Here is a 12646-nt window from a genome sequence, read left to right on the forward strand (position 1 = left end):
GTCAAGCAGATATACTGCTGTGTAGATCTCCTGCTCACCTTCACCTGAACCTTCCGGTGTTCATAAACTGGAAACTTGAATATACTCAACTGGTTCTCCCGTGGCAATATTCACACTACCTCCAGCGTCTACCATATAAGGCTAATGTGCCGACATAATGAAAAACGGACTATATCTCACGATTCTAACAACTAAATCCGCGCCATCTTGAAATGGGAAACTTATAAGAACTTCATAAATACTCGGTATCACTACTATTTCAAAAACTGCACCGAAATAAAATACCACACTAGAAAATACCAAAAATGGGTTCCGCACGAAAAGGGCTGTGTGAAGGGATGTAATCAATATATAAGTGGAAAAAACATGGAAAGAGTATAGAAAGAGAAAAAAGGTTTTACAGATACTAAATGAACAAAGATTGTTACACTCGTTTCGTATTCCAATGCAACGTACATATTTCATTCACAATTATATACAGTAAGTCTGCATTGCGAATGGTGCTGTTATGCTCTGAGATACGGGTTTTTATTTTTCTCTCTGTTTTACCTATGTAGAGAAATCCACACTGGCACTTTATAGCATAAATTAAATTTATTGAATTACAGTTTGTGTTATGTTGTAATTTTATGGTTTCTCCCGTTGATGGGTGATGTACTTCATTTCCACTTATTACATTATTGCAATGTACGCAGTTCAAACAACGTTGAGTGCCTTTAAATTTTGTTATGTTGGTCTTTGAAGTGATGGTGAGAATTTCTTTTATGTTTCTCGACCTTTTATAGGCAAACAAAGGTTTTTCATTAAATAAGTCTTTGAAGTCTTCTTCGTTTTGTAACATTTCCCACCTGGTGTTGATGATCTTTTTAATTTGTCTGGAACTTGTGGAATATGTAGAAACGAAAACTTGTCTGGTCAGTTTCTTTTTTGGCTGGATAGTGAGAAGATTTTCTCTTTTCCTTTTTTTTGTTTTTTGAATGGCTTCACTGAGAATGTTCTCAGGATATCCTTTTGATAAATACCTGTCCTTCAAGATGTCAATGTTTTTTTGTAGCGTTTACTCCGTGGAACAGATCCTTTTGGCTCGCAAGAACTGAGAAAAAGGAAGATTGTGTAACAAATTGTACGGATGAAAACTTGTGAACAATAGAGCATTATTCTTGTCGGTGGGTTTGTGGTATATTTCTGTGAAAATTGTTCCTTCTACTACACTTACTAGTACATCCAAAAATGATAACGATTTCTTGTCAATTGTTTTTGTGAATTGTATGTGTTCATCTTTATGATTCAATTGACTTATTTTCCTCTCCAAGAGTTCGGGGCTATTGTTCTATTATATAAAAATGTCATCAATGTATCTCCCATACAATAAAAGATTTTCAGTCCATTCGTTATCTTGGTAAATATACTGGTCTTCAAAATAAGCCATGTAGGTATTTGCGTACGCCGGTGCACCCGCAAAACTCATGGATGTACCTTTTAATTGTAAATAGTATTCATTGTTCCACTCAAAATAGCTGTGGTGTTAACAAAAATGTAACACTTCCAATAAAAAAACTTTGTCCGCCCTTACGGTGGATTGTTTCAATAATGCCAATTCCACTGCTTCCATCCCTCCAGAATGAAAGTTTTTTTATTGGAAGTGTTAAATTTTTACGAATAACGAATGGACTGAAATTCCTTTTTCTCAGTTCTTGCGAGCCAAAAGGATCTGTTCCACGGAGCAAACGCTACAAAAAAACATTGACATCTTGAAGGACAGGTATTTATCAAAAGGATATCCTGAGAACATTCTCAGTGAAGCCATTCAAAAAACAACAGAAAGGAAAAGAGAAAATCTTCTCACTATCCAGCCAAAAAAGAAACTGACCAGACAAGTTTTCGTATCTACATATTCCACAAGTTCCAGACAAATTAAAAAGATCATCAACACCAGGTGGGAAATGTTACAAAACGAAGAAGACTTCAAAGACTTATTTAATGAAAAACCTTTGTCTGCCTATAAAAGGTCGAGAAACATAAAAGAAATTCTCACCATCACTTCAAAGACCAACATAACAGAATTTAAAGGCACTCAACGTTGTTTGAACTGCGTACATTGCAATAATGTAGTAAGTGGAAATGAAGTACATCACCCATCAACGGGAGAAACCATAAAATTACGACATAACACAAACTCTAATTCAATAAATTTAATTTATGCTATAAAGTGCCCGTGTGGATTTCTCTACATAGGTAAAACAGAGAGAAAAATAAAAACCCGTATCTCAGAGCATAAGAGCACCATTCGCAATGCCAACATGAAAAGCAGTTTGGCAGCTCATTGGATTACATTTAAACATTCCATATCTCAACTCAAATTTCAAGTTATTGAGCAAGTGGTCCCAACCCCTGGTAGAAATCTAACTAAAATGCTTCTACAGAAGGAAACCTTCTGGATCAGAAAGCTAAACACCCAAGATCCCAATGGGATCAATGATAAAGTAGATTTAGGATGCTACTTATAGCTCGATAAGCAGCACCTGTGATGGAGTCCTGCAGACTTACTGTATATAATTGTGAATGAAATATGTACGTTGCATTGGGAATACAAAACGAGTGTAACAATCTTTGTTCATTTAGTATCTGTAAAACCTTTTTTCTCTTTCTATACTCTTTCCATGTTTTTTCCACATATATATTGAATACATCCCTTCACACAGCCCTTTTCGTGCGGAACCCATTTTCGGTATTTTCTAGTGTGGTATTTTATTTCGGTGCAGTTTTTGAAATAGTAGTGATACCGAGTATTTATGGAGTTCTTATAAGTTTCCCATTTCAAGATGGCGCGGATTTAGTTGTTAGAATCGTGAGATATAGTCAGTTTTTCATTATGTCGGCACATTAGCCTTATATGGTAGATGCTGGAGGTAGTGTGAATATTGCCACGGGAGAACCAGTCGAGTATATTCAAGTTTCCAGTTTATGAGCACCGGAAGGTCCAGGTGAAGGTGAGCAGGAGATCTACACAGCAGTATATCTGCTTGACTGGTTAATGTGAAAACGGGGACGGTAACTCGTTTAAAACAAAATGTGTTTCTTTTTGTAGTTATACAGTTCCACGTTGCGAATCTACCAGGCGGTGTCCGTACACGTTTACCAGCTTGAATTTGAAGGTTAGTTTTGGCTTCACTGAAGTTGGGGTCTTAGAACTTTATGATTTTACAATTGTTCAGTAACTACAGTCATGTTTAATTGCGTTTTAGAAAATTCATAGCTCAGATTTACCAGGTATGTTCTACGTATTATCTTATGGTCATTCGCTGATTTTTTGTACAATCCTCTGTACACGACAAGTTCTCAACATCAACACACAGGGTGATTGGTTTTTCTAAAAGGGTTTTCGATCCTGAAACGCCACATTTCTTGTTTTTTTACCCTTTATTGTCATTTTTGGTTTCTATTATTAACTATTTGAAAGAGAAAGACATGATATGGAATGTTCATGAGAGTGATGTTACCTCTAAAAAATTTTTTGTTGTGTTTAATCTTGTTGTTGATAACGGTAGTTTCCCGCACGAGTACACTAAAATGTTCATATCATTTATATTGTTTTTAGATCATTGCCCCTGAAGAAGGGCCGCAGAAAGGCCCGAAATGCAATGGGCAAGCATGAATATGATCAGGAACAAGTTTATTGTATTTCTGTAAATGAACATGGCATACATTTGTGATTTCAACAATAATAAAATGTCATTGAATATTTGAGCAATTTACAACAAATTATTTTACCATGAATTGTAATATGATGAATAGAAAAATTACAGTTATTATTATTAGTTTCTAAAAAACCAGCCAGCATCAGCTAATTGGGTAGGTTGCTCCGCGGCCAAGTTCTGATTTACTTGCATTGTCCTCCATTTAGTTACGGGCCTGCCCAGACAGCAAGCCTTTCTCGGAAGCACCCCTGGAATAGTATATAAAGCCTTATTATACAAGCGAGTGCCTTTCTTCAATTCTTCATAATTTCTAGTTTGTTTACCACAATGAAGACCATGGTTTCCTGAGGCTACTAACCATCAGTTCAGCAATACAAATAAAATATATAAGGAAGAGCAAGACAAAGACCTTGCATTAGTTCTGAGCTTCTTCGTTAGAGTCTGGTAAGACATTTTGTCTCTTTTGTTACAGAATGCCACGTTCCAGAGCAAGTCGACCACACGCAGCCTTTCCCACATGAAGTGTTCCCAAGCAAGAAAGGAACGTCACTGCGATATACATGCGAAGCTGGCTACAAGCGGAAAGCAGGGACGTCTAATCTCATTGTGTGCCAAGCAGATGATGGTGGAGGCACAGCACGCTGGACAAAGCCAGAGGTAGAATGCATCAGTAAGTACTGGCACTGAATGCTTTTGTCATACTTCTGAGATCCTTTGTTTGTCTGTTTAAGGTCAGTCTGTCTCCCTTCCATTCTTCCATGCACTGGTAGTCACAGATTTTGAATCAATTCAATACTTATAGGTCAACAGTTGTACAATCGTACCACTCATCCAACAAAAAGAAATTCCACTATGTTCCTGTCTTACTTTACCACTAGCACAGTAGGGTCTGGATTTCTCATTGGGTTTGGTACCAGTGGTTTATTTGCCTTGTTATTAGCAGCTGTCGGATATGGTCTGCTCTAGCCACCTGGCCAGGAGATAGACCAACTGTGTCATTCAAAGATGAATACACAGGTTTCTGGCTAGTAAAATGGCTTCCACCAAGCAAATCTGCTTTTATTCCTGGCCCACCTGTAAGTGCAGAGAGAGAGATAAACCACTAGACAGCAGAAAGACCCACCCCCCCTACGTGCACCCTTTCCTGGCATTCGGATCATTGAGGAGTAAAGCCATGCGCGACCGGTACAGGTTAAAGTGGTGGGAGAGTGGGGTTTATATTTATTTATTTTATTTTCCCTATCCCACCGTATGTCGACCCAGCCATGGGCCTGGTGGGGGAGGGGTAGAGGGAGTTTGTCTGTCACTACCCACGCAAACCTAATGCTCTGACCTCAGTTCATGACTATTTTCTGCACCATCAACACGGAGCCATACTGAGGTATTGTGACCAGTGTACTAAAGTGAAGTCCTGAAGGACCTCTTCAAGATGAAAATTACAGTTCACAGAACGGGTTAGATGGGGGTTGATAAGGAATCTACAGGTAAATAGAGTCTCTACCAGATGTGGCATTACGGAACATAAGTAATTTGTCCTCTGATAAAGACTTCTAGCCACAAATTCCTTACCTTAGAATAAATATCAAAGCACACCTAGTGGGTCTGTGGATTGTTTTACAGTCCTGTCCTGGAGGACCGAACCAAATTGGTGAAATGCCCATCACGCCAGACCTGACTGTCCAGTCAATAATGCTTACCAAATACGTGCAGTGAGGCCCACAAAGCTGCCTGACAGATGTCCAGGACTGGAACTTTGCGAGCTAGCGCAGTGGGCGCAGCTTTGGCTCTGGTGGAGTGAGCCCCCTCAGGGGGTTGCTTCTTGGTCATTGCATAGCAGCTTTTTATGCAGAGGACAAACCACCTGAAGTTGGTTCTCATTTGTACTGCTTACTTGCACCCACAAATGCAAAAGGTGATCATCCACTCGGAAATCTTGAGTACGAACAGGGTAGAACAACAATACTCTTTTCGGATCCACGCGGTGGAGTCTCTCCTCTTTCTTTTTTTTTAACTCTTTTTATTAAGTTTATGCAGACATATAACATGAGTACAGCTCCATCAATCCATAACAGACAGCACAACAGAACACATCATACAATATCGGAAGGATGAGAGGAGGAAGTTATGGTGATGGGGGACTATCGCTTTTAGGCTCATCCGGTGGGGCACATATGTAACCACGGTATGTGTTCCAGGGTGACCAAATCTTGGCCCACTTTCGGGGGCAGCCTCTTGCTGCGTAAACTGTCTTCTCTCTTAGCATGCACCAGTCGAGGTCGGCTTCCCAATCTGTAACCTTTGGAGCCTGCGTGGCACCCCAGAGTTGAGCAATATTTCTTTTGGCTATCATGCAGCTCAGTGTCACCCATTGTATCGTGTGTGTGCCAAGGTCGGTAGGTTCCCATATATTGAGGAGGCATCTAGGCGCTTCTGGGTGTATATTAAGTTCGAGTACCTGGCTCATGATGGTGTGAGTGTCTCGCCAGTAGGCCTGTATAAGATCGCAGTGCCAGATAATATGGGTAAATGTGCCTGACTGTGCGCATCCCCTTCTGCAATGACCATCCATTGAGCTACCCATGTGTACCAATTGGGGCCCAGTGACGTAGACTCGGTGTAAGATTTTCAGCTGGACAAGACGGAGACGCGCCGAAATGGCAACAGTTTTAGGGGAGGATAGAGCGGACTGCCAAGCCTCATCGTCCAACTCTATTCCGTCCCTTGTCCATTGCTCTCGCAAGGGCGTCAGTGGGTCATCCATATTATTGATGAGTTTCCTGTATTTTAGGGAGATGGCCCTATCAGGCAGATAGCCGCCCAGAAGCCGATCCTCAAGAGGTGCATATTCGGGTGGAAGGGTGTCATGAGGCAGTGCTGCTAATAGTGCGTGGCGGATCTGTAGATAACGGAAACGCTCTGAATCTGCCATGGTATGCTGGAGTTGGAGGGAGTCAAAGGATTTAACCCCCCTTGCATCCCACAGGTCCCCGATCCGCGATATGCCGATCAGGTCCCATATGTCAAATCCCCTAGTGTTGCCCAGGTAGCCGAGTTTCTGAGAGTCCCACAGGGGCGTAGAGAGGGTCAGTTTGTTAGCCCAGCCCAAGGACGCGGTCGCAGTGTGCCAAACGTGAACGGAATGTTTAGTGGGGCCAGTGAGTGGATATCTATTTGGTTTAGAATAAAGGGTCCTTGTGTAGGTGCCGTTGGGGAGGACGTGCCTGTCCATATTGAATGCGGGGTCATCGGGTCGCCCGTATGTGCAGTGATTGATTGGCGTTAAGTGTGAGGTCCAATAATATTTCCTAATGTCAGGTAATCCTATTCCCGCATCAAACCAGCTGAGGGTTAGTTTCTTGAGAGCAATACGGGGTCTTCCATTCCATAGGAGGTCTCACTGTAGTCCTTCAATTTGTTGGAAATAAGAATTTGGCACTGGGTCAGCTGCGTTTTGGAGGGCGTACAGAAAGCGGGGTAGGGACATCATTTTAAAAAGGGCCGCTTTGCCTAATAGGGAGAGAGGAAGCGTCTTCCAGTTCGCGATGTCTTACTTCAACCGCTGTATTGGGAGACCTAGGTTTCGGGCGAATCAGAGTGTTTTATCTAGCGAAATAAAAATGCCTAGATATTTAAAACCGTCCGGAGCGACCGGGATAGGACAATCTCGAGGTATTGGAGGGGCCCCACCGCTTAACACGTAAATGAGTGACTTCTGCCAGTTGACGCTGAACCCTGAGTATCTACCGAAGGTAGAGAGGATATCGAATACTGCGATGAGTGATCTTTTGGGAGAAGCGAGATACAAAAGGATGTCATCTGCATACAGGGAGATTTTATCTTCCCAGTCTGCCGACCACCGCAGCCCGCGGATCATCACATCCCTGCGGATCCAGGCCGCAGGGGGTTCGAGGGCCAGAGCAAATAGCAGAGGGGACAGGGGGCAGCCCTGTCGAGTCCCCCGATTGAGTATGAAGGGGTCAGACATCCTATTGTTAACTACTACCTGGGCCATTGGCGAGCTGCAGAGCAATCACACCCATTTGATAAATCCAGGCCCAAATCCTAGTTTATGAAGCACTGCGAATAAGTAAGGCCACTCCAGCGTGTCAAAGGCCATTGTTGCGTCTAGGGAGACCACCACGGCGTCCTTGCGCAGGGTCGACGCCCTGCACAAAACCCCTTGCAGTCTGCGAAGATTCAGTGCAGTGTTGCGCTGGGGCATAAATCCCGATTGATCGGGGTGTACGAGCCTGCTTGTAACCTTGATAAGTCTATTGGCAAGTGTCTTGGCTAGTATCTTTGGCTCCGCTTTTAATAACAAAATGGGCCTATAGGAGGCATAGTCAGTTTTAGGTTTCCCTTCCTTGTGAATCGCGCGCTGCTTTTTGTCAAGCCAGACGATTAATTTTCCAGCTTTGTCGCCCCAGTCATATATCCGCCCCAGTCTGCACTGAGCTAGTGTCTTGGCACGATCGGTGATTAGGGCACGATACTCCTCTTGTCGGAGGCGAAGGGCATGCATTGCTTCCGGTGTGGGCTCCGGTTCAAATTCACTCTCAAGCCGAAAAATGTCTTGCTCAACGTCTGAGACCTCCTTCACCTTGTCTTTTTTGGACCCTGATATCAAAGAGAGGGCTTCACCCCGTATCACTGTTTTGAAGGCTTCCCATAGCATCTGTGCTCTCCTCTTTCTTGATAGGAAGATGAGGGAGCGAAGGAAGGAGGTAGTGTGATGCTTTGTCTGACATGAAAATGTGTGACCATTTTGGGCAGGAAGGTGGCAGGGGTCTTAAAGACCAGCTTGTCAGGAAAAAAGGTAGTATACGGAGGGCTGAGAGTACCTGGAATTCGCTAACCCTCCTGGTAGATGTTATAGCCCCAAGAAAGACTGTTTTGATAGTAAGCAGTCTCAGAGGGCAGCTGTGCATACACTCAAAGGGTGAGCACATTAAAAAGGCGAGAACTGAATTAAGGTCCCATTGGGGCATAATGAAAGGTGCAGTGGGAGCATGTGTTGCAAAACCTTTCAGGAAGCGAGTTACAATTCGTGAATTGAACAGAGAGAGTTTATCCAACAACCACAAGAATGCCAACATGGCTGGAAGGTACTCCTTAGCTGTGCCCATTGCGAGGCCTTGGTGAGCGAGAGATAAAACAAACTAAGAGGACTTAAGACAGGGGCCATTGGACACAAAGCCCAAAATAATTCCCATCTGTGGGTGTTTACTGTTTCGCTGAAGGATGCATGGCTTCCAAGATATTACACACTTTTTCAGGCAGATCAAGTATTCTCAGCTGTAACTGTTCAATCTTGATGCATGTAGATGGAGAGTGTGCAGGTTCGGGTGCAGAACTCTTACCTGTTGCTGGGAAAGGAGATTCTCTTGAAGGACAACAGATGTTCATACTCAGGACTTTGGGATTCCATACGCCCCTCTCCCAATCTGCAGCCACTAAGGTGACTTGGGCCTGATCAGTTCTGATGTTGAGAACTCGGGTAGGAGTGTTATTGGCAGAAAAGCATATGGAAGGCCTGCGCTCCACTCAAGATGAAATGCGTTTCCGAGCGAGAACTGCCTTGGAAACTCCAGAGTGCAGAAGTGCTGACATTCTCAGGAATGGCAAATAGATCTATCCAAGGTACTCCTAGTTGCAATAGAGACCTTGCACTACCTCTGGATGGAGAAGCCATTCATGATCCACTAGACCTTGCTGGCTGAGTTCATCCACCTAGGCGTTCATACAGCCTGCCAGGTGCTGCATTACCAGGAAGATGTCCTGCCGTTAAAGCCATGTCACGAGACGCAGAGCCTCTTGACACAGGTTCCACAAATCTACCCCGCTCTGCTTGGTGCAATACTACATGGTAGTGGTGTTGTCCAACTAATTGATATAGAGCTATGACTCATTGTAGACCAAAGTCCTCTGATCTTCTCCTCTCCCATATGGCCGCCACAAACCAGGAGTGATGCAAATGTCACCACTGTTAGCTCTGGATGGAAAAGGAGTCTGTTGCTCACCAAATTGGGGTTCTTGAGCTACCACTGCAGATCTTTTGCAGTTCCCTCTGATATCTCAACCACGTCGGTGAGATTCCCTTGATGCTGAGTCCACTGGAACTCCAGGTCCCACTGTAGAGGTCCACATATGCCAACTGGCATATTTTACCAGCATGATGCAGGAGGCCATGAGGCCTAGCAGCCTCAGAATGAGTCTAAAAAAAATCCAGGATAGAGGCTGAAACATCAGTCTCATAACCTGAATATCTTGGACTTGCTGCTAAATAGGATAAGCATGAAATTTAACTCAGTCCTAAATGGCTCAGATGAAAAGGAGCATCTGATAGAGGGTCAGGTGCGACTTTGTTTTGTTGATAGAGAACCACTGTGAATGCAGGAGGTCCACCGTATTCTGGAGGTGGAATACAACAGCCTGGGCTAGCCCACCTTCAACACCCAGTCATTTATGTAACGGAAGACTGGAATCCCTGACCTCCAAAGATGTGCCTCAACCACCTCTATCACCTTGGTGAACACGTGAGGGGTGCTGGTATGGCCAAAGTGGAGGAAAACAAACAATGTCTGATTGGCCCACCTGTGGGCTGGCAGGATGGGAATATGGAAGTATGCATCCTGCAGGTCCAGCTCTACTATCCAGTCTCCAGGATCCATGGCAGACAGAACCTGAGCCAGAGCCGCGTTTTAAACTTCCTTTGTCAGGAAGTAGTTGAAAGGGTGTAGGTCCAGAATAGGACAGAGGCCTCTATCCTTTTTCTGCACCAGAGAGTAGCGGGAAGAGTGACCACAAGCTACTTCTGATGCTGGCACCCTTTCTTTGTCCAGAAGAGCCTGCACTTCCTGTTGCAAGAGTGAAAGGTGGTCCTCTGTCAGTCGATCGGGGGACAGTGGTAAAGGTGGCAGGGTCTATTGAAAAGGAAGGGGGTAACCCTGCTGGGCAATCTAAAGCACTCTCTAATGTTATCTCCTACCATTGAGGCAGGTGGTGCCAAATTCTGCCACCAACCAGTTGCCCACGATGGTGTGAGGGCATATTATAGGGGTTTTGAGGGTTGCCGTCTTTTGTTCTCAAAAGACCTAGAGGAGCTCTGTCCGCAGCCGTAAAAAGAATGAAGTGCCTGCTGGCTGTGGTGGCTAGGGGAGAAAGGACATGGCTGTTTGCCCCTCCCGTAGCAGCAGAGTGGGGCTGTCACGGGCCAATGTGAGCCCCAACGACCTAGCAGTGGCTCTGCTATCTTTAAAACGCTCAAGTGCTGAATCCATCATATCTCTAAACAGGCGAGCGATAGCTGGACATCCCCGAAAAGCCAGTTGTCCTCAGCCAAGTGTGACGTTGAAGCTCCACCGTGGAAGCAATGGCTCTGCCCAGCGAGTCAGTGGTATCCAATCCGTATCTAACCAGAATAGAGAAGGGAGTCACAGATCATGTTTTCTGGTTTGAACTATACTTTGACCTGATTTAAACTAGAGGGGTATGCGCATATGATTATAGTGACTTTGAATCTGAATCAATGCCATACCAGAGGTGCCTATCCCTAAGTGAGAGGAGTGGTTAAATCTTTTATAAAGCTTTTTCTTATTAAAGTAGAGACGTGAGATCGGAAGGCTGGATGGAATGCTTACACTAGACTAATGCCAAAAGAACATGTAGAAATCTGCAACCATTACTAGCCTCATTTAGCTTGACTTCATGCTGCATCCATCTGCCTTGTGTATCTCTATGATAATGGGACGGAATATGAAGAAACGCAGGACGAGAAGTATGAAAGGAGGACTAAAATGATCAAACGAGACTTTGCACACGGAGGCGTCATTCACCAATATCACCGTCTCAGATGCCAGAAGATGCATGTTTACTTTCCAACCCAGAACTTAGAATATTGAAACCGTTGCAGAATATGAGCTAAAGGTAGCACGTCGGTGCCAATGTGGATTCATAATTATTTTTGTAACACTACAGGATTTGAAAGTCATATTTACAGAAGGGGATTCATTGATAGAAAACTGCTGGAATAATCCTCAAACTTCGGGAGGAGTGGCCAGGGAAGATGACCAACAGGAATAGCCCCTAGAGAGCTCTGTCTCCCCACTGCCTAAACCTTCATAATCCTTTCTTTATATACCGCTGCTGGCGATGTCCACTCATTAAGCTATACCTACAATCTCCTGTGGTTGCAGCGGGGGGGGGGTGTCCACCTCTTGACAGAATCCCCTGCTTCTCTGGAGGCGGGGAGCACACCGTGGACTGATGGACGTCTTTGTGGTGCGAAAACGCCCTATTCTTTGGTGGCCTGCCTGGGAGCGCTGGTGGCTGTGCTGGGTGGCTTTGAGCGGGACTTGTGGCAGCATCAAGAGAGGGTCTTGTTCCAGATGGACGGGCTGCTGTGGACGCCCTGATTCCTCGTGGGGGCCATGGATTTCATGCGTGGACCCTACATGCGGCGTGGCAGCTTTCCTCACAGCGGCCCTGCCGGTGAATGCTGCATCAGCCCTCCGGTTTCCCCTCCCCCAGTGTGATGAGTGCGGGGCTGCCTGGTGGGAGTGGACTGTGGGCCCGGATTGGGTTCTCTTCCAGGCTGGCTCCTGGCCTATGATAGCCCCTTCCCTGACACACTGGGGTTATGCAGGGACCTTTGCCGGTGCGGCCCCCTGAGAGGGCCCGAGGACTGCAGCGGAGGCCGCGGTGGACATGGTGGGCCTTGGATTGTCACTCTACTTCGGCCTGCTGGGGGAGCTTGACAGCAGTTACTGAAGGTGCTGATCAGGGTCTCCTGAGACCTGGAGTGCGGGCCTGGCTGTCGTTGGATCTCTCCACTGCTGGCGGCATGACTAGTGTCGGGCCCCTCGGGGTTCAGGGGAGGATTACCTCAACTGGCGCGGCAGCAACCTTTGGAGGGGCAGAGTGCTCGGACTAAGCCCATGTTCAGTAGG

General features: G+C 45.0%; 1 protein-coding gene across 6 annotated transcripts in view; it reads left to right on the top strand.

Moving 5' to 3' along the window:
• The window catches only part of IL15RA (interleukin 15 receptor subunit alpha), a 529028-nt gene that overhangs the window by 276270 nt on the left and 240112 nt on the right, over positions 1-12646 (top strand). For all 6 annotated transcript variants that reach the window (XM_085653561.1, XM_085653558.1, XM_085653562.1 and 3 more), the window contains one exon: positions 4171-4368. In XM_085653561.1, coding sequence (XP_085509687.1) covers positions 4171-4368 — 198 coding nt within the window. The remainder of the gene's footprint in view (positions 1-4170; positions 4369-12646) is intronic.

This window comes from Triturus cristatus, chromosome 4_1 (assembly GCF_964204655.1).
Source record: "Triturus cristatus chromosome 4_1, aTriCri1.1, whole genome shotgun sequence".
NCBI classification, from domain to species: Eukaryota; Metazoa; Chordata; class Amphibia; order Caudata; family Salamandridae; genus Triturus; species Triturus cristatus.